At 41.7% G+C, this 23,048-nt stretch overlaps 2 protein-coding genes across 3 annotated transcripts; one reads left to right on the top strand and one right to left on the bottom strand.

Moving 5' to 3' along the window:
• Positions 1-82: 82 nt before the first annotated feature.
• Positions 83-2,471, bottom strand: neurl2 (neuralized E3 ubiquitin protein ligase 2). 2 transcript variants are annotated; one of them, XM_040136012.1, is made up of 3 exons: positions 2,360-2,467; positions 1,463-2,276; positions 83-694 (listed from the first exon to the last, which is right to left on the bottom strand). In XM_040136012.1, exons 2-3 carry the CDS (start codon positions 2,241-2,243, stop codon positions 579-581), a joined length of 897 nt encoding a protein of 298 aa, XP_039991946.1. In that variant the 5' UTR covers positions 2,244-2,276; positions 2,360-2,467; the 3' UTR covers positions 83-578. The 2 variants fall into 2 exon arrangements, with proteins under 2 accessions (XP_039991946.1, XP_039991945.1); XM_040136011.1 differs by having other exon boundaries at positions 1,463-2,471.
• tex2l (testis expressed 2, like) lies at positions 2,162-22,707 on the top strand. The gene is made up of 12 exons (XM_040136010.1): positions 2,162-2,249; positions 10,725-12,152; positions 14,666-14,866; positions 15,267-15,597; positions 17,536-17,837; positions 18,121-18,270; positions 18,386-18,485; positions 18,995-19,127; positions 20,104-20,241; positions 20,700-20,909; positions 21,944-22,064; positions 22,153-22,707. Exons 2-12 carry the CDS (start codon positions 10,761-10,763, stop codon positions 22,324-22,326), a joined length of 3,252 nt encoding a protein of 1,083 aa, XP_039991944.1. The 5' UTR covers positions 2,162-2,249; positions 10,725-10,760; the 3' UTR covers positions 22,327-22,707.
• Positions 22,708-23,048: the final 341 nt, after the last annotated feature.

The following is a 23,048-nucleotide window of genomic DNA, read 5'->3' as shown; positions in this document are numbered from 1 at the left end:
TAGGACTTCTAAGCTGCTATAGAATACTGAATACTAACTTAACATTTTTTTGTAAAAAAAAACCCAAACTAAGGAGACAGGTGATGTGCAAATTCAAAAGTCTGAGGAAATGCATCAGTGTGACACATGCCGATCACACCTCACTGTTGCATACATAGACCTACAGTGAGACGTGACCTGATGTGTTGTCCGTTGCTACAACTTGAAGATGTGGCACACTTTTCTTGTACAACTCTCGTTAGTCCTCTAAAGGTCCTTGGAAGAGAGAAAATAGTGATGAGTCGTACCACAGTTATTTCCAATGCATACGCTGTGAGGAGAATGTTGATGCATAATCACACAGACAGACACCTAACAAACACCGTGAATTTCTATCAGTAAGCAGCTGTCATCTCAGACAAACGCTGTCAATTTTATCAGTGATGGCAAGTATCAAGAGGATTACCATCAAAACACGTACAGCTTTATTTTATAAATGAAACACAAAGTTTCATGTTCAAAAATAAACATCGTTTTCTCTGAAGAAACTGGGAGAGAGTTCAGAAATGATATTTCTGTCCATTGTAGGTCTTCAGCCCTCATTCATACATGCAGAAGTGCTTGAGCGCCTCTGGCAACTCCAGCCAGTCAATGGCCATCCTGTGGACGATGTGCTTCTGGATGGCCTTCCTACACAACGTCTGTAAGGACGAGACTGGAGCCACAGAAAACAGAGAACAAAAAGATGTGTGGATTAGCAGAATAAGGGTAGTAAAGAGAAATAATGAGGAAATAATGAAAAAATATGCATTAAAAGCACGGATGGAATACTGAACAAGCATTGTAGCCCATAGGCCCATGACCCAGAGCGTCTGTATGAAGTGAGAATTAATATTTCTTGCTGGAAAGTCAATCATATGACCACAAGAGACACAACAGACTACAAAGAGACACAAATTGACTACGAAGAGACACAAAACAATTGCAAAAGGACCCAAGGCATCCACAAAGAAACACAAAACAACTACAAAGAGATATGACACGACCATAAAGAGACACAAAGTGACCGTAAGGAGACTCAAAATGGACACAAAGACATGCAAAACTACTATGAAGAGACACAAAGAGAGCATGACTAGGCACAAAACAACTACAGAGACTTAAAGTGACTTCAGAGACACTACAAAGAGTTAGAAAAATACTACAAAATGATGCAAAATGACTACAAAGATATGCAACATAACCACAAAGCGACTTCAAAGAGATATAAAACAACCACAAACGTCCTATCTGAGTGTCTTTGTGTCTCTAAGAGTCTGAGAGTTCTGATCCACTTGCAAAATGTTACTTAGAGACATTCAAAATAGCACATCATTTGTAGTCATTTTGTGTCTGTTTCAGTAACAGACAGTGACATGTCTTTGCCCAGCGGCCCATTGTCTCATAATACATCCATTAATAAAAGAGTCATCGTGACACTCACATCCATACTCCACCTGGACAATTCGGACACACTTAGTTGCAGCAAAAACGTCCACCACTGCGTAGAGAGGCTGGATGGTCGGAATCCCCTTTGCAGAAGCTCCCATGTCCTCACCATTGATAACAATGTGCATATCAGCCAGGTCTCTTCCTTTAGGCACATACAGTACTCCTATCCTGCTGCGTCTGGCCGTGGGAGGCAGCGTGTTAGTCTTGTACAAGTCGTCCAGTATATGGCTGTATCGTCCAGGCCGGCTCCTACCGACCAGCTTGTCTCTGGGGATCCGAAAATTTTCGATGTACAAGTGAGAGTCAGTAAAGAAAGTCTTTGGATTCATGCTGTTGCCTGCTCCGCCTGCCTTTCCCTCACCTCCAGCGCCATCTTCAACCTCCCCCCGCCCCAGCCTCTGACCCCCGGCCAGTCCTCCCTCAGCGGCCTCTTGGACCCCAGGATCCTCTATGATCTTGTTGTGGTTGCGAGTGATGGCAAAGACCCAGCTGTCTCCCAGGTCTGTCAGGTTTGGGATGGAGTATTCAGGTACCACCTCTAAGCCCCTGGGATCCCTGGTGGTCAGGCCGATCCGGAGGTGACCACACCAGCCCAGCTCCTTATCCTCAATCTCTATGAGAAAAATCTCCCCAGGCTTCAGTGGGTGTTTGCTGAAACACACCCCATTGGCAAAGCTCTCCACCCGCGTGGCCTGGGTTCCTGAGTTGTCAAGTCTGACGTTGGTACCATGGATGGGGTGGAACTCCATAAAGTGGTCAGGAAAGGGCTCCATTTTCAGGTATGTTTCCACCGATTCAAAGTCTCTCTAGTATAGAGAAAATAAATGACTATGAATAAGAAATTTGCAGTAGTTGTGAAAACAACACAAAAAAATAGAGTCAGACTTACAAAAACTTTCCGATCAAAGAGTCTTGCAGTGGTTTCTGACTTAGTGGCCAACACATGGTCATTGTAGAGACAAAAACAACTTGCACAGACGCGACAAGAGCCCTGCTCTGCCTATCTGTTGGCCACTCAGGGAAGCTTCTGGTAGAGGGCTATTTTTGAACAGCTGAATATGTCAACAGATGGCAAGGTATCTGTGTGTGCGCGTGTACTTGTATGGCTTTAGATTGTGGGGACCAGTTTGAGTTTTTGAAGTGAGGACATTTTGAGAATGTGAGGACACTTTGGCCAGTCCTCACTTTCTGGCATACCGTTAAAGGGCTGTTTGAGGATTAATACTTGGTGTTAGGGTTAGAATTAGCTTCAGGTTAGGGTTAGGGTAAGGTTATGGTTTGGATTAGGCATTTAGTTCTGATGGTTCAGGTTGGGGTTAGGGGCTAGGGAATGCATTATGTCAATGAGTGTCCTCACAAAGATAGAAGTGTGTGTGCATGTGTGTGTGTGTGTGTGTTTTGAGGGGGGTGGCCAACATGAACACGCCCCCTGTCACACACACCAGACATTTACAGAAATTGAGTTTGGGTTAGCCCCCTGGGCCCCGGCTTTCATTTAATCTCACAAAGCCATGGTCTGAAGTAATAGCTGCGTAATTATCATAATACCATATGCCAGGGAGATATGTTAAACAGCAGGCCTTTCAGAGCTGCACTCTAAATATAGTCCATACAAATACAGTCTGGATTTCATTGTTATATAAAGCAGCGAGTAAAGTATTATACGAAGATATATTTGTCTATAGAGACTTATTATAATAATGGAAAGAGATAATCATAATAATAAAGAGATTTATTACGATAATGGAATTATATAATAATATTATAATTATAATTATATAATAATAATAATTGTGAAAATGAATTATGTTTAAAAGGGAAACTCTTAATGTAAGGTCTCCTGCACACTGTGTCACTTACTGCTGATTAACAGTAGTTCGTATCACTTCAGTCTAAAGACAGCAGGTATTTTTATTGGGTCCGATTAATTCTATACATAATTACAAGCTAATTCATACCTGGCATAGCCCTCATTAGTTCCATAACTGGTGTAATTTAATGTAATTTGGAGATGTGTACATAAGAAATAATTTCCTTGCAGGATGTGGGGAAGAGATCACTGATCGAGATTGGGGCTTTAAAGTGAGACGAGGTAACTTTTCCAGAAAGGAGATAACACATTCTTTCCTTTTCAAATGAAACGGGAAATTCATGAGAAATAAAATGCAGCCTTAGTGACTTCAATACACATAACTGGGTTATGCTGCTACAGCCTTACTTGGTCAGGAATGGCCAGTACCTTATGATGGTGGTTTTAGCGTAGGCCGTTATTCCAAGAAACTGATAGGCTCACGTTAATCAATTTTAAGGTACAGAGGGGAAAAGGAACAACACTATAGGGAACAAGGGAGTAACATGTGGGCATTGTAGAGGAAAGGAGAAATAAATGATATTGTAAGCATTTTTTATGTACTGGCTACCTACAGAGTATAGTACTGGGAAACAAAACTGACGAAAAACAACCTTTTATATTTTATAATTAAAGAGTAAAAAGGGCAGACCAGTTGACATATGATATTACACTCTTTGTTCCTTATTATTATTGTGTATTTGTGCACTTGGTTCCATTGTTCTCCTCACTGAGCCACCGCTGGGTATGAACGTCAACTGCAGTGACATGAATGTTTAAAATGTCACAGAGTGACAAAAGCCACCACGCGGGAGGTTGCCACTGGACTGGCCTGTGCACGCGGGGCCCGGCTATGTCCAACAACACTGACTGCGCTGCCTTCAAGTCCAGTTCGTGCAGACAGGAAAACACAGCGCAGCCCGTCGGCAAGCAAAGAGTGGGGCAGTCACAAAATTGTTGATCTGTATGTGGCTATTCTTCACCAGCTGCATAATGATTTGCTGTAGAAGACATCAGCATTTCTTTCACATAATAAAGGCCTAAGTACAGCACTCATTCAACAAATACATGTTACATTTTCTCTTTTAATTCTTATAATAATTGAAAACGAAGTAGATCAAATTATTATTTGATAAATTGTTGAACTGTTTTCTTCTCCATCTCTGGAGAAGAGAAAGTTGAAGGCTCCGTGATCCTCTTAAAATTTGTCTGAACCAGCAGTCCTTCTTATTCTCAGTCTCAGGCCGGACATCGGCGTCTTTCATGCCCTTATGGTCCTTGGCAGTGCTACTTTTTGCTACTCCAGCTTCCTCAACATTGGAGTCTGTTGCAGTTGTGACTCTGCGACGTCTAAGGGGGCGCAGTGATCCTGCAGTCTGATAAGAGGCAAGCTGCCAGCTGACGTCTGGCTTAGCCACCTCAATGTCCATTATCACGATGCAGGTGTCAGGACTGGAGCTCTGAGGGACGCTGGGAACAAAGGATTGGGATGCGGCACAACCTCCAGTGTAGCGTATGATTTTCATCCAGCTGCAGCATCCTCTTGGCCAGATCTACTAACAGATTCTGGTTTCGCTGGTGTCCACAGTTTATCGCCATCACCTACTAAAGGTCATCAAGACATTTGAGTCTGATGTGTCTTCTATCCTGAGCGTAGAACCAGTCTCGTACCCGAACCCCTCTGGTGTCTTAAAGCTGCAGCTCTGCTGGCAGCTCTGCTGTCTGTGGAAATAATAATCTGTTCCATATCCAAAGTCCAGCACATAGTCTGCTGGCTGGCCCTGAGTTTTTCCAATGAAGCTCAGCATGTCGTAGTCCATCTGCCCAGGATAGAGCGGGGACCAATTAGCCACCTTAGCAGCTACCAGGACCAGAAACCACATAATGTATGTAGCATCATCTTGGTGCCCTGTACAAGGTGGTCTGCACACAGACTAGGCTTTGGTTCAGACATATATGATCATTGTCAAAGAAAAAGCCATTCCAAATCATGATATTACAGGGGTCTGGATCCAGGAGGATGGTAACCTGTCAAACGACTTCAATGTGATTCCTGTTGACCTTGATGGCCACCACCTTGTCTGTTTCAGTGTGGTGGCTTTTCGTTACAAAACCAAAGCCATCTACCCTGTGACACCTGCCAAGTTTGCTCCCTTTAAAAATCTGGTGGTCGCAGGTATGAAGAATGTAAACCCAATATTTACTCTCCTTTGGCTCTTTGTTGGTTATCAACAGCTCTTGATGGAAACTTCTGGCTCTTTAGCTGCTAATTGCTCCACTATGTTCACCCTTCTGTCCGTCATTCGGTGCTGAGCAGGTCGTGTACAGTGTGCTTATAGAGCTTTCACTGAAAACCCGTGTGAGAGTGAAACAAACAATAAAGTTACAGGCCATAAAACCAAAACAGTGACTTTAAAGATGCTTCATAGAGCTGAGGTGAACTGCAGGTGATAATTATCCGTGGGTTTGTCGCCATGAGCAACACTTTTCAAATTCATCCAGTCTTTTTTTTTAATTGTTAATTCAAAAATAGTGATTATTGCAGCTTTATTTAGTTTCAATATAATATTTTGCAGCAGAGCTCAACCTCAGACCCAGCCTTTCTGTTTTGCTTCTTTTCCAATAATGTGACTAGAACTGCAATATGCATGTCTGGATTTGATTATGCTTCCTGATGATGCAGCTGTAGCAGTTATTAGGATAATCTGTAACAAAGTGGGCCACATCTGCCCCTAATATTACTAGGGTACAATAAATCAATCAAAATCAATATTGTTTTGGGACCAGACAAGAAAAAGTCTGCCATAGTTTACTTACAATGCTATTAATGTAACATTGTTGGTAAAAAGAACTTTTAATCCAAGGCTTTTTTGAGGGCCCTCCCCAGGTTGGGGCCCGGGTAATCCCCTCATTATGCTGCAGACAAAAAAGGAATTAAACTTGCATGAAGACAAATCTGCCAAATATAATAATACAAACCCAAAAGATAATAAAATAAGGATAAGGGAGGGTGTTAGAGTAAACTCTACATACATTCCTGTCAAATGTGGTCCTGAGTAAGTATTGGCAGTCATGCAGCAAACCAGGCTCTTCAGGAACACCTCCTCCAGTCAGTGATGGATGGCGGTTATTGTCTCTCACCCCGGCTGGAGCCTACACATCACACTGCCCCGTTCTTCATATTGTCATATCTAGGGCTTCCAGTGTGTTTTATGTAGGCCAAGATGGAGGGAGGGAAAGAGAGGAGGAAAGAAAGAGGGGAAATTGATTCTTTTATCCTCTACTTTCTGTATGGTCGTGAAAGTATTTCAAGCTCCATCTCCTTGCCTATGGACTAATTAATAAAGCAAATATGGAAAAGTCCTATTTTTACTATTTTCATCTGCTGGCCAGTACTAGTTAGGTGCAGGCATATGATGAAGGTGCACTTACTTATGAGGTGAGTTCTTCACTTTTGCATGGATGCTCATCAGAATAGAAAATAATACTACTTAACCATCAGGCTGAACTTTAGCTGTCATCCTGTTTTGTACAATTAGACAGCATTTACACTCTGCATGCATGTTTATGCGGGTGGGTTTGTGCGTGCAGCTGTTGGGGCTGCAGGAGTCTTAATCTGGATTATCATGCAGTGCGGCCATGCTTTTCATAATCAGTTTGGTGAGCTGTGATTCTCGGCAGCGCGTGACACATCTGGATGCAGGCAGTTGGTTGAGGGGAGGTGTGTTTGACTGTGTGAGAGAGAGAGAGATAGAGAGAGAGAGAGAGATAGAGAGAGAGAGCGCGTTGAGACTACTCGCCCTGCAGTCCTTGCGCACACGAATGGAGAGGGAACCAGCAGAGGACAACATTGATAAGCGTGCAACATCCATGCACAGAATTATTTTTCAGGTAAGTAAACACCCCTCATCTCCATTTGTTGCTGCGCATGCTTTGTTCCTGTTTGCAAAGCATAAGCAGTGCTGCAGACATTTGCAATTCAATTCAAAAGAATGAGCACTTCCATAACTTCCATCTCTATTGTCATATCTGCATGTTACACTTGTTTTGTGAATGTGAGTCATCCAGTGAAAGCAGTGGAGTGAAGGTATTGAACTGAATTTTAATTTCACACTGTTATCACAACACAAGTTGGGGATCACATGCTGTATTGGGTCACAAATTTTGATAGGCGTAGCAGAAACTGGTCTGAATTTTCTCCATTGTTTACCCATCACAGATTTTGGTGTAACTATAAGGCTTCAACTAAAAACCACTGTCATTATCAAATGATCTGAATATTATTTTATGATTATTCAGCCAATCAAGTTCTCTTTAAAATGTCAATAAATTCTACATTATATATAATTTCCCAGAGCCCAAAGTGACATAATTAAGTTGCTTGTTTTATTCAACCACCAGTCCAAAAATCAAAGATATTAATTTTGCTATCACATATGACAAAAAAGCAGTAAATCCTCACATATGAGAAGAAATGTTTGACATTTTTACTTAAAAAATGACTAAAACAATTGATCAGTTATAAACAAAGTAGGAAATATATACAGTATATACAGAATATACTCTATATACTGTCATTGTCCCCCAATAATACAAAATAAATTAATAAAAAAATTGTACAAATGTTGCATATTCTACGCACTGTTTACACTTTGACATCTGTTTCATTGAGATGGACATATTTTGTCTAATCCATCCCTCCATTTGCTATACCGCTTATCCTTTTGAGAGCCACAGGGGGGGGGGGCTTGAGCCAATCCCAGCAGGCATTGGGTGAGCGGCATGGTACACCCTGCGCAGGTAGCCAGTCTATCACAGGGCTGATATTTTGTCTTATGTCTAATAGTATATTACTTTGGTGGTAGACATACTGTGTAAATAGTAGTGGAATAAGTAATGCTACATATAAAAAAGGATTGCATTTTGTTTCAGTTCAAAATCTCCCGTAGGTGAAATCTGTTTTCAAACTGATCGAACCGGTAGCAGCTGTATTTGATTCTCTTATTCAGAATTTCCTTAATTTGTCACTATATGTATGTGACCTTAAGCATAAGAATAAGAGCACTGATACTAGGGGGTACGCTGAAGGATTGTGGTGTTACTAATAACTGCAATCAACACAGGGTCACAGAGATGAACTGGCTTGGAAACACACCCTACCAAATGTTGGTTTAGCCCATAATCCGGCTGTGTGATTTTTTTCGGATTTCACAGTAAAATCCTGCATTAATGTTAATCTGAGATTGTTACTGTCCCTGTCTGATCAGAGGGTGGCACACAAACACACAAACACCTACACACACACTCACTGGGTAACACAAATGCTGTTAGGTCGATACTATCAGAGACTGGGAATGCAAGGATTGATGGAACACTTTGCAGCACACTCAGAGCAGACGTATGTCGTGTTTCATGCCAAAGTCTTCACAAATAATCACTGTATTTCACATGCAGCTTCTTATATTTGTCTTACAAGAGCTTATCATTGAGCATCACATGCTGCTGGTTTAAGAACCAGGAATGACTGGTTGACCGTGCAAATAGAAGCTCAAAAAGGTGACTGGCCGTTGGACATAGTTTATCTTGAAGCTAATATTTCTGCCATGAAATTTGGTACAAACGTTCATGTGTCTCTCAGGTTGAATTGTAATAACTTTGGTGATCCCTTAACTTTTCATCTACTGCCATCATCAAAACTTTCAGTTTGCCCAGTACTTATCTTTATGAGCAAATACTGTTTTGACATTCCCATCAGCCCTAGCTGTACTTTGTGTTTAGTGCTAATTAGAATGCACAGTAAACTAAGATGGTGAACATGGTAAACATTATACCCGCTAAACATGAGCATGTTGCAATTGTAATTTATTTAGCTCAAAGCACCACTCTGAGTGGAGGCACAGAGCCATTAGCATGGCTGTTGACTCTTAGTTTCTGAAGCCAAACCTACATGTTCAAGTTTAAAGGCCTCTCCACAGCAGATATTGTACCACTGATGTTGATGTTGAGATTAATTTTATCTTTCTTACTATGAGAGAATCTGTGCTTTATATCCAATTGCAACGAGGTTATGAAAAAGGCTGACTTGTAGCTGCAGTGTCTAGATGTAAGAACATTTGGATAAGTGAAAAAAATCCAGCAACATCTGGAGTCTAAATTCAGCAGCTTCCAATCTAACATAACAATATGGCGACATTGGCCTGTCCTGTTAGTGTTCCACAATTAGCTTGGACAAAACATTGAAAGCCAAACAGCAGTTCAGTCTTTTCTAATTTAATTTTCTGGCACCTTCTGTACCCTCTTCCCAGCCTGAGAAAAGCTATGAGGAAAGTCTAATACCGCCTGGCTGCATGTATGTCTCTGAGGTTTATCTCCCCACCGTCCATTTTGGGAGCAGATTAGTCAGAATCCACCAGCTGCTGTTGAATTGGTTGAAACTCTGCCATACAGCGCTGTAATGCAGTTACGTAAATCTGACCAGTCAACGGTAGGGTTAAAAGTGCATAAAGAGCAGGGCACTTAACCTAGAGAGACAGGGAGTAAAAGGTCTCAACTGGGCCTTTGTGCTGTTTCCCAGCTTGTGTCCAGTGATGCAGAACTGCTCCTTTCTCCCACAAAATTACAGCTGATAACAAACATTGCCTCCATATTCTGCGTTACGTTTTACTAGAATCATTTTGACGAGTCCGTAAGTGGTGGCTGTGTAATATGTAATGTGGAAACACGCAATGCTGCTGACACACATCTTTGAACTTCCTTCACTATTCATCTCAGGGTTGCATAAATAACTCTTTAAGCAGCTCAACAAGACATCACAGGGAGGGAGATGACTTGCTGAATATTATTACTCCAGCCAGTCAGTGTGTTGATGCCTGTTTTTCCATGAAAACATTAGGTATTTGTTTGGAGATTACAATTTCGACAGAGCCAAAAATATACTTTTCTTGTTTTAAATGCCGCATCTTTTAAATTATGCTTTTTCATTTCATGTGCATGTGCTCAGACAGTGCTTCCAATCAGACCCCTAAAGACATTAGATCCAAGCCCTAGCTGCCCTACTTTGTGCAACATTTGGGAGAGAAAGTCTTGTCTTGTCTATTTTTGCATGCCTTTAAAACTCATTCAGTGTGTGGAGCGACAGCTACGGGAGAGGTGCTTACTTGGCTCTGATACAGACTCACAAGTCTTCAGATTAATGTACAATTCCACAACTCTTCAGAGCTAGGCTACATGACATTCACACATTAATGTGTAGTTGGCACCGGTTTCTGTGAGAATGAGGCATAAGAATAGAAAAGATGCCCTTACTCTCTCTCTCTGTACGGCTCATTCCTTTACTGCTTTTTTTTCTTCTGCCGCTGAGGCTTAATAATGCAGCTGACCATGTTCTTTATTTGTTCTCTCTCAGTGACTTCTAGGTGCCTTGGCTGTGCGATGTAAAGAAATGGCAGAGAGTGGAAAAAATGGGGAAAGAGAAAGCGAGGATAAAGAAAGAGGTGGCAGACCGCTCCAGGAGCCCCACAAACTCTCCCCAGTTGGTGCCCCCTCCTTTGGGACCAAAAGGCATCTACCCCGTGGGATTGTGATCCAGCTGACTGGGACAGAAGGAGAGTGGGACAGCCTGGATGACAGTGAGCTCATCTTCTCCCTTGATCACGATGAGGACTACCCATCTATATCTCTCTCTAAGGAGACGCAGCGTTCTGTTGAGGATGACAAAGGGTTGCAGTCCCAAGCTTTTCATGTCCCGCTTTCTCCCTCTTCACCTGGCTCTCTGTGGAACTGCTCTGCCACTGGCCCCAGTTTCCTCTCCCCAGGCCCATCCTCACCTACCCACCGACCCCTTGCAAGCCTGGTCAAGTCTCTCTCCACAGAGCTGGAGCTGAAAGAAGGCTCCACCCTTAGACCCAAGCCCCTTCTCAGTCTTGTAAAGTCGATCTCCACAGAGATCTCCCGCTCAGAGCCCGAGGTGTCGCAGTCAAAATCAGACTCCCGCCTCAACCTCCAACCGTGGAAGCAGCTGACCCAACCAAAAACCCGCAGCAATGGGGACTCTCGCACCGCGCCCCCTTCTCCTAGCTCACTCTCTCCTAGTGGAGAGGGTGTGAAAGGGGGCTTCTTCAGAATGGAACTGGAGGACACCAAGAGGAAGCTCTCAGAAGCCGTGCACGAACCTCTGAGCAGCATGTTCAGTAAGATCATGAGAGAGGAGAGCGCAGGAAGCCCCAAACACCAGTGTAAGACCCAGGGGGCTCACCAGGTCAGCTCCAGAGGTTTGGGACGGGAAAGCAGCACAGACACGGTTCTTTCAGAGTCTCCTGTGAGGAATGCTAGAAAAACAGACGCTGATGTTTTGCCTGTGTTTGACTGGCCTACAGTTAGACACCGTGGGCGAATTCACCACAGCTCCTGTCCCGTGCATCACAACAGACAACATAGCAGGGATGAGGAGCTGCAAATATGTACAGATGGTGATATGATGCAAGTATTAGCCATTGAGACACACAGGCAGGCGAGACCGCCTACTGGCTCTCAAGTCCCTGTAGCACCCTCGGTTAAGGCCTCACCTCTTCCTGATCCCCCTAATCCTCTGCCACGTATGAGTTTATTCTGTGTGGCAGTGCTGTCTTATGGCTATTTCATCCTACCTCTGAGTCCATACTTCTCTGGCCTGGCTCTGGGATTAGCACTGGGCTTCTTGCTAGGACTATTGCTCATCAGGATGGGCTCCTCCAGGTCTCGCTGCCCAACTCCTACCTACACACCAGCACAGACCCTGCTGGGAGAGGTGATTCTGACAGGTGGCACTGTTAACACAGAGCCTGACATCCTCAAGGTAAATGAATGAGTCATTAGGGAGCAATTGTTTTCACCCTAATTTCAGCCATCTCAGTCTCACCCCAATACTCACACATTTCTCAAAATGTCTTACATAAATAACATCCAAGAAAGAACAATCATTACACCAACTTTTTTACCTCTGCCAAGTGTTCACTTTTCTTACGATATTTTGACTTTTTTAAAAATTTTATGGCATTTCGACTCAGTTTTTTTTAACCTAATAAAAACTGGTGGTTGGTGCAGTTATTGTTACAGTTCATTTTTACACAGTTACATCGTCACTGTGAAATGGCAGGTGTGGGAGTCTGACCATAGCAACTTCAATATGCATACACCTTACCATCCAATTTTGCTCCAATTCAGTGATTCTCTTGAGAGTCGTACCAGGAGGTATAAGAGAACTCTATCAGAAATTGCCTTTGGGTGACAAAAGGTTAAAAACAAACTGAAATTTATTACCCTTCTGGCTGTGCCATAATAGCATAGCTGCAGCCTACTCTGACTTGCAGCCTTTGGAAGTGCAAAAATCCATCAGAAAACCTGCGTAATGAAAATGACTGATTTCTGAATGCGGTTAAGCAAGTTTTAAAACCAACACCATTACAGTAACCAGAATACTTATAATTCATTTTCACATGTGCGAACTCGTTCTAAAACAGAACAGTGTAAAGTCAGCAAGTAACTTCAGCAACTCTGCTGACACGTTCCTTCACAGATTAAAGCTTCTGAAAGTGGCATGCAACTACATAAGGTGCCCAGGATGCAATTAAAATCTTCAATAATAAAAACTGCTGGAGCTCCAGCGGTAATTACTGTTCTCCTCCTGGTTGAGCTTGAGGCAGGGCAACTAGAGAGGACACCTCAAGCCAGACAGTGTCAGTTCCAGCGGCAATTATTTATTCATTTATTTATTTATTCATTTACTTACTTATATTTAGCAGGGATTGTATGACAACATTCAGCTCACATATAGATGTCCTATGGAAGACTTAAGCATATATTTCAGACTGAGTTAAGTTTTATTCTAAAGCTTCTTCCCTTTTTTTTTACAGGGTTTTAAAGCCAACAAAGTAACACTAATTATGCTTTTATGGCTGTTAAAATTATGGTGTTGTGTTCAAACATTTGAATTTTTGGGTAATGTTGACCTAATTTTAGTCCACCCTATTAAAGAAATAGGGTGGAATTTTGGGAAATTTGCTTTCTTTCTAGAGATTTAGATGAGAAGATCGATCCCTCTCATGTTTGTACACTAATTATCTAGCCAGAGCCTGGAGACGGTTAACCAAGCTTAGCATAAAGACTAGAAACAAGGGTAAACAGCTTGCCTGGTTCTGTCCAAAGTTCAGAAATACACCTACTACCAAATACACCCAGTACCTCTAAAATGCGCTAATTAACAAATTGTATTTTTTTTTTAAATGGTATCTTGTGCAAGAAAAATAGATGACTCATCATGTAACTCAGTCGATTAGCTTAGGTAAGCTTTGTCAATTAGTTTTGTGAGTAAAAGCAAATGAGCATATTTCCCAAAATGGCAAACAATAATTTCTTAGCCATTGAAGAGAAGCTAAGTGTATATGAGTCTCAGAGATCAATTAGTTCTACAAGGATTAGCTGTCTCTAACCTAAGCCCTCTTTTTAATACCGCGTTCATGTCATAGTTGAGTTTCCATGATTACCAGTTTCCCACTTGTAAATTACATTCACGAAAACATCCAAGGTTTAATTACGACTGGTAAACTCTGATTTGTCTGAAAGTTTCAATAAAAAAGACTTTGCACTTGTTAATAGAGAAGTGCCTGGACACAATATAATTTGAATGTAATTAAACCCACATTTAATGGATATGGTGTTATATTGTCAGTGCAAATTATTTTTAACTCTCACACAACCACCTCTGTAATCACACAATGGTCTTGAGTTGTCAAATTATGTTCTCACAAGATGGTAACATTGGAATCTTTCCCGTAGCTACCAACCATCTCACTGGACGTGATCGTAGCATATCCTAAATCCTCGCCATCTGTAAGCTACAGCCTATGATTGGTAGAGTTTGTTGACAGCAGTTTAAAGTCTGGGAAGCCAAATCCAGGGCCCAATGACCCTTCGTCAAAGGGCATTTTTATTATATTCCATACAAATTCTCCAGTACTGACATCATTGTGGATGACTACACCTCTGAAACGTCAGCTCTAAGACTCTCCTGCTGTGCTGCACAACTAAATTGTCCACGTTATGTATCAATTATGTTGAAATCCACAGAGGTGAATTTAGCATGTTTGATAGTTCAGATCAACCTCTTTGGATCTGTCACTGAAACTGTATCTGCAAAACTTACATTTATAATCACATTTACTTTTTGTGCTGTACTTTAGTTTTAGACTGATTACAAACACCATAACGTGATTTTCAAGATTGCAAAAAAATCCAGATCATGTGTTTATTACTCACTTGAAGCTGTGTGTAGTGTTTATTTAAATCAGCACTTACTTTCTGTCTTTCCAGGGCTGGATGAATGAGATACATGATTACGACCCAGAAACCTACCATCCAGCTCTGACTCACTCTGTGTTTGCCACCCTGGAGGGCTCCTGTCTCCGCCTGGACACCCCGCGCACCAACATCAGCCGCAGGGCCACGTACGACGAAAGAGTCCAGGAGGCCACCTTCGTCAAGTCACGCAGCTTTCAGCTTGCAAAGAGCAAAGTACGATAACCGCCTAAGTAACTGTGTAAAGAAAATATTTATACTGTATCTGAGGTTGTTCTATTTGGAAGAGCTGATACATTTTGTATCAGTGAAGACCTGATACATTTGTCTGTATTCTGGCAATGCTCTTATACGGTATGCAGTCAGTGCAAAGCTGCAGTAAACTTCTAACGTTGCATAGTGCAAGAATACAATGCCGGCAATTGCTCGTAAGGCCTGAGAGAAAATTAAAAAAAGATGAAGGTTAATTGGAAAGAAAGAGTTCAATCAAATTCTAATATTGGTTACACTTTTCAGCGTTAATTAATAATTCATAAATGGGACATCCGACTGCAATGCCCTTTTTACGGTTGTCTTTTGCTTTGCCACAACAAAACTCTGTCACTGTTCCCCAAAGGTCTTCCTGCTGCCATCTGTGTTGGCGCGGAAGAGGGCGTGGAATCCAAAGTATCCCATCTGCATCCAACTGGCCGGGGGAGTAAACTCCCAGGAGGATGAGGGAGGAGGGTCAGACGAGAGTCGGGGAGTGGAGACAGGAGCTGAACCGACAAGTCCAAAACAAAGTTCCTCCAAACCTGTCCATGACCTTCCCTCCACTCTTTACCTCTTCGGCCGCACAGGACGAGAGAAAGAAGAGTGGTTTCGTCATTTCCTGTCTGCATCTACGGATACAGAGAGGGAAAAGGAGAGGGACAGACAGAGGCCTGACAGATGTGTGTCCAGATCGGGTATGAGAAATGTTAATAATGCATTAGAGAAGAGATGGCTTCTAGACAAGGCTTCTATACAAATGCTACATAGGCGTGGATTATGGATTACATGCTCCAATTCTTTGCATTTCAAAGCCAATCCCTTTCAAGGGAACACACAGATCTCACAGTTGTTTGGTGACTTGACAGGGCAATGGCATCAGGAAAAAATGTAGAAGAAACAGTGTTTTGAAGAAAATACAGAGTAGGAAGAGCACATATACTGTATATGTGTTACTCATTTGATTTTATTTTTTTTTTCTATTTAATAGAAATCTGTCATTTGATCTGTCACACGTCCTTTTTCCAATTAGTGCACTCTTATTTAGTGCATTAGTTAGGGGCACTATATAAAAACAGCTGCTCTGTTGTGCTCCTGGGAATGGACGGTGAGTTATGAAGGACGAGAGGCTTTAATTTAGCGATTTAAGTAGTCAACAGTTGAAATAAACTTTTTTGCAGAGAAATTAGATGAGAAGATTCATACAACTCTCGTGTTTGTGGCTTAAGTTTTAAGTCAAATCCTGCAGTGAGCTTAGCTTAGCATGAATAGCTAGCCTGGCTCTGTCCAAAGGTAACAAAATCGGAGATTCCTCACAGGCCGCTACAACCTGCAAGGCGGGGGTCATGTGACCAATGGGAGTAGCCGAAGGCTTCAGGTGGCTAATTTTCAGTAAATTGCAAGCACGTTTACTTGCACAATCCCAGAAAGTAAACTGTGAGGAAACACATAATATAACTGTCCTTGGAAAATTACTGAAACTCTGTACAGCAAAAGGAAAAACACTGACGCTTGTTATCCAACCTGCCATGCTTTTTTAATCTTTCACTTCCATTTAGTTTTTACCAAGGACTGTATAAAAAGATGGACGACATGACAGCTCCCCGAAAGTGAAGCCAAAACATCTCGATTGCAGTATAGGTCATAAACATCGCACCCTTCATGTTAGCAGATGGGACATGGGCCAAACAAAAAAATCAGAGTACACGTTAAATAAATTTTCGCCAAAGACGATTTCTGTCATTTCTCAGTTATTTGATGCTATAAAAAAAGGGTGTGACATCATGATACCGTGGCTTGACTGACTGATCAGTGCTGCGCAGACTTGGTCCGCAGGGAGGAAGTGGAGACGCGTTGTCCATCTTTACATACAGTCATTGGCTTTGACAAATGGCGATTCAAACACAGCAAACATTTTCAAATGTAAAATGATTAAAGCTTTGTCGTGAGCCTATTCCCTCCATAATACGACATTATATCCACTATGCACAATGCTGCTGTAGTAAAAAGACAGCAGACACCATTTTCAATAGGAAAGTCCTACTGAAATATGTCAATTTAAAAAAAAAAAAAAAAAAGCTAATTGCACAAGATCACACACTCACAGCTTGCACAGTAAATAGTGGTCAGCCAGCAGTAAACATGCTATTAGATAAGCTCACTAGCGGTAGTGCTAGCTAGGCTACTCCCCCATAAAACCATGACTTGTTGATTTTACAGTTTGGTTTTTATATGGATTAAACAAACAAGATATAACTTATTAATTACTAAGCTTTAGAGGTGATGCTAGGCTAAATTTGTTATGTTTTGAAGGAGCCAGGCTAGCTGTTTCACTCGGTTTCGAGTCTTTATGCTAACCTAAGCTGCTGCTAGTTGCTGGCTGTGGCAACATATTTATCATACAGACAGGAGACTTCTTCATTTTACACTCTGCAAGAAAGAGAATAAGCCTGATTAAGCCTAGTATTTTGTAATTGTAACTTAAAAAATTGGCATTTGCATCTTCAGGTTCTTTAAAACCATGGCAGTTACTTTTTCTGTAAATGATTGTTGTAACCAAAAGGCGCTGATTTCTAAAGCACTGCGAAGAGGAAACAAATGAAATTTCTGCCATGAACATTATCTAAACCGACCAGGTAAACTTCTCCTGGATTCTCCAGGCGATCCAGCACCGGCTCAGAGTGTATGTGCCTCAGCTAATATCCCAAGCAGCAGAGGGTCCAGCAGAGTGGGCAGCAGTGACGATGATGCCCCCGGCACACCTCCAGTCCCCTGCATCCTTGCAGCTCATGTCAGCCAGACCTTCAGTAGCACCAGGGGCCTTTCACTGCTAGACTACCCCAGCTACATGGCTCGTCTCCTGGCCACAGAGGATATGACCCCCCTCTCCAGCCCTGGAGCCAGCAGCACAGAGACAAGCCCCACCATCAAAGGAAATGTAAGTCAAGCTTGCAGATATTATTAAGTGAAGCAAATGAAATGAACATTCCAGAGAGTGACAGTTTACATGGTAGCGTGTAGAGAGAGTAATAGCACGATAGCATTGACCAATAAGTACAGAATAACATTAGTCATTTATAATGTGTTATAAAGGCAACATGTTTCTGTTAGTACAGCCCTACATTCATCTACTGAATATATTCTACTCTCTAAATTGTCCTAAACCTGCAGCTTTCATTCTTGTCGTTGTCCAGCCCTGACTCAGGTGTCTTTTTCTACAGTGTACCTGTGATGTAGCAGAGTATCCCGGGAAGAGCCAGACTGCGTGGGCTAACGCTCTAATTGGTCGAATCTTCTGGGACTTCCTGCGGCAGAAGCATTGGGCCGACGTGGTTTCCAACAAGATCCAGAAGAAGCTCAGCAAAATCAGGGTGCGGGCAGTTTTATTGAAAGTCACTGTAGCAATTTAAAGTTATAGAAAAGGTTAACAATAAATATGTTGCATTTTATGTCCTTTTAAACTATGATGTGGCATTTTCCTTGCAGCTGCCTTACTTTATGAACGAGCTGACTCTGACGGAGTTGGATATGGGCCGCTCTATGCCACATATCACCGCTACCTCCAGACCAGAGGTTAACCCCAGAGGTGACTACACACTCGCGCACTCAGACACACACAGTAACATCAAGAGATGAGTGAGAAGATGATCTGTTGCTCATGTGATTACAGTTGAGTACTGCAAAGCAACAGATCAGACGTTGTTATCCTGTTGTAATCTCACAGAGCAAGGGAGCCATTACGCCATGGACTTCAACATTTAGAGCAGTGCGTGTGTGTGTGTGTGTTTTAAAATCAGTGTATTAAATTAAGCGTGTCTGTTTCTCCCGCCCACTTTGCTGTTATACATCCGCCCATCAACAAATGATCCTGTTTTCAGCTTTTCCTTGTTTTTCCTGCTCAGTCCACATGTGTCAGGCCGTAAAGGGAGTTTATAATCTGTAGTAATTTATTATTAATTTGATTTCAAGGTTTGATAATCAAAGTAAAAGCTGTTTAATCTTCCTACTAAGCAGGGTGTGTCCAGATTAGACCGTGTATCGCTTTGCCGTAGTTTTTGTGCTGAGGTGGTGACCTCTGTGTGCCGCCCCCTGTAGGCCTGTGGCTGGAGCTGCAGCTGGTCTACACTGGTGCCCTGCAGATGACCCTGCAGACCAAGTTCAACTTGTCCAAGCTGGGAAAAGAAGGCAGCCAGGACACAGACTATACGACTGAAACAGGCAGCCCACGGTTAGCACTACACACACCATGCACACACATGCACATATGACACCTATGAGGTTAGCTAGAAAGGAAGAGTTAAATCACATATGATGTTTCCCAAATCTCCTTTTATGTATCAGAATAATGTAAATGGGATTGTTTTTTGATTTTTAGTAGTGGTAGCATCAGCCAATGCTATTATCAGTTTCTTTAACTGGTAGGGGTGAGCGCTGTGGAAGTTTGCTTTCACAATGTATGTAATTTTATATTCATATACACTTGAGAAGTAGTGGAGTGCCTCATCAGTATTTCTATTGTCTATAAAGTATATTTCATCATATTGCCCAGCCCAAGTAGTAGAAGCGTTTTCAATCTTATAGCACACACTAACAACAGACAAACACACAAACACATACACACACACACACACACACACACACACACACACACACACACACACACACACACACACACACACACACACACACACACACACACACACAGACACACACACACACTAAACAAATACATGCCTACGCAATCCCTCCTTCTATCCACTGATCCTTCTTGTCTCTGCTCTACAGAGCAGAGCTTCACATTACACTGGTTAGCATAGAGCTGCCTGTCATAGACCCACGGTGGTAGGGATTAAAGTCCAGGCAAAGCTTTGCTGTCTGCGGTGAATCTGAAACTTTACACGGAGATGGAGAACTTGAATTTGTGTTTGATAATCTTTTAAAGACACTTTCACATCCAGTAATTTTAAGATTTGTTCATACACTTGTATCTGTCCACGAGTCCATGGAGTCCCGTCATTTAGGGTTTAAATGTGCATTGTTAAATTTCACTTTTTTCAATGCCAAAAAAAAAAAAAAGATGAAAATTCAGTGCATCTGCATCAGGATGGAAATGACTATGAAACAGAAGGTTCACCTGAAGCTTCCCTGAAGCCTCACCTTTATTTCCTCCTATTCCTCACTTGTCTGCCTGTGTATCCTCCCAGCTGCCGGCCCATCCTCAATGTGTTGGCGGACAGTGATGAGGAGTCCTCCAGCGCTGGTTCATCCGATGAGGAAGAGCTGCTTCTCTCTGAGCCTCAGGGGCCAGTGGGGGAGAAGGGATCCGCACCGGTGACCGAAGGGTGAATACTGACATAAAGTAGAGTACTATCAAACAAAAATACTGGCTATGTGTGTGTATGAAAAAAGAAGAGCCATGCAGCTTTTTTCATTCAACACCAAAAGAGGATGTTATAAGTAGGTTACATTAACTAAAGAGTATTACAAATGTACTATTGAGTGATACATTAAGTCAAATCAGATTTCCTTAAACAGCTACATAAAAAAGGAGAAAGTGTAACTTTCATCACCATTAAGTGTTACTTCTACATTTCTGTGTCTTGAATGCTCACTTTTTAAAAGCAGAAAATAAACTGGGCTGACATCAAACTCCAGATGGCTGTCGCTTTCATTTACATTTCAGCCTCTCATCCCTCCCCCCAATTTTGACTTTCGCATCTGAATGCTAAATGTGGGTGGAAATGCAGGATCACACTAACACTCTCTTCTCCTCTTCCTCTCCTCTAATCCTCTCTTACAGGACAGGGGCTGGCAGGACTGGAAGGAAGATTTTGAGATTTGTTGACAAAATCGCTAAATCCAAGTATTTCCAGAAGGCGACAGAGAACGAGTTCATTAAGAAGAAGTTTAAAGAGATGTCCAACACGCCCCTGCTGCTCACTGTGGAGGTTCAGGAGCTGTCGGGGACTCTGGTCGTCAACATCCCACCACCCCCTACTGACAGGATATGGTACGAACAAGATGCTGCAGCATAAGTACACAGACGCAAACACTGCATAGTATGAACATGTTGAAGCAAAGCCAGTCCTTCTGTAGTGAGTGCGGTTATGTGTCCACAAATGCACATAAACAAAAACACGTTAGATTATGCCAAAATGTGAGAGGTGTTTCAGGTTTGCAAGACAGTAGCATCAGTTGCTTTCTAACTGATCCAAAGGCTAGGTTACAGACTATAAGAGACTGAGCATTTACAGCAAGTGGTTAAACCAAGCCATAGGAATGAAAACACACTTTCATATATTTACATTTTTTAAACTTTATTTTTATTGAAAAATAATATTTAACAAAAGACTGTCATTTTTTTTTTTTTTTTTAAAGTAAGCATTTTAAATTATTGTCTGGTAAATTCTCAGGAAAGATAAAAAGGACTTTGAAGCCATCTTTGTCAAATGCAATGAACCGTTTCTGTAGTATCTGATGGCAGTTTTCATATATTTTCTCACTTTTCTTGTATTTCTGAAGATACTGTCTTAGTTGTAAAAAGAATATAAAAGTCGTGTGTTGGCAAATTAAATTATTTGGGTAGTTTTTTAAAATATTTCAGAATTTTACCATTAAATACTATGTCGATTAGCCCCTTTCTACGTATTTTTAAAATCCTGAATCACCATCAGAAGGCATTTTGAACATTGGACATTTTGAAGAAGAAGAAAAAGAAGAGAAAAAATATTAAAAAACAAACAAACTTGTGTTTTCTTCACTTTTCTTCTTTTATAAAGCGTTATATTTGAACTAAAGGAAGTTTAAAAAAAAAAACTAAAAAAGTGTTAATACTTTGGTGGCTCTGGATATAGACATTGAGATTTTTAGTTCCTCTTTTATTCTGAAGTACCAGTACACCATGCCATAAATGCACTAAAAAAAATAAATCATGCGGTTCATCAGCAGCATGTTTTGTCTGGGACTTTTCGCGGTGTGACTCACCATTGTGACTGGCTAACAGCAACAATAGAGGTGAGATACATTTGATTATCTGCTCTGCAGGTACAGCTTCTGTGTGCCACCCAAGCTGGATCTGCATGTCCGTCCCAAACTGGGGGAGAGGGAGGTGACCTTCTGCCATGTAACCGAGTGGATTGAGAGGAAACTGCAGGATGAGTTCCAGGTAAAAAAAATAAATAAATAAATAAAAGTTTCCTACTTCCTCTCAGCAACACGAGAGGCTGCACATTCATGTTTCTCTTCCTCTCCAGAAAGTGTTTGTACTGCCAAACATGGACGACATCTACTTACCCCTGATGCACTCTGCGGTGGACCACCCTCAATCCTCTCAGCATCTGTCCCCTCAGTCCCAACGCTCCCATAGCTCCTCCACAGAGTCTATAGAGGGGATCCCACCTGAGATCTCCGGGGCAGAGTCCGCCTAGTCCATTAATCAAAGGAGAGCTGAGGCTGCAAGATGGCTTGCTTACACTGTATGTTCACAGTGTGAAAAGGAGAAGGAGCAGAAGCAGAATGAGAAACACCAAACAGAACGTATACGTTGTATTTGCCTCTAAAGACTTCGGTAGCTCTTACGCAGACTTACAAACCTTTGTGTTTATGTCTGAGCCAGCAGTTTCCAAAGGTCTGACATTTTGCGCTGTAGGTATAGCTTGGGTTCGATTGTACCATCTAAAGAAAATAATTGAATGATGTGGTATAGTCAGAGTGACAGAATACTGTACATTACACAATGACACAGAACTTGAAGTGATACCTTTTGCAAATGTTTACATGTGATTGAACCCTGTGAGATTATACGTTGATGTTTACAACTCACTGTCACTTTGGATATGAGATGATGGACATTATTAAATAAAAGTTTGAAAAAACACTTGTCAGTTTTATTCTCCCAGATGACAGCCATGCACAGAGTAGATATAAGACTCACATTTCCCTATAAATACTTTAATGAAAAACCGCAAAAATAAAATGTTGGTGAAGAGAGTTTTAGGTCTTGCACGTGTTTGAATTAATTCATGTGCAGCCCTTACATGGATTTTCCTCTCCTTTTCAATGGCTAAAAAAAATCAATGAAACATCATATTGTGGTATCTTAAAAGACATCATTAATACTTTACTTTCCTTTACTTTACTGTATTTATTA

This window comes from Xiphias gladius, chromosome 9 (assembly GCF_016859285.1).
Source record: "Xiphias gladius isolate SHS-SW01 ecotype Sanya breed wild chromosome 9, ASM1685928v1, whole genome shotgun sequence".
NCBI lineage: Eukaryota > Metazoa > Chordata > Actinopteri > Istiophoriformes > Xiphiidae > Xiphias > Xiphias gladius.
The sequence above is the reverse complement of the archived record's forward strand: the minus strand, read 5'-3'. Positions and strand labels throughout refer to the sequence as shown.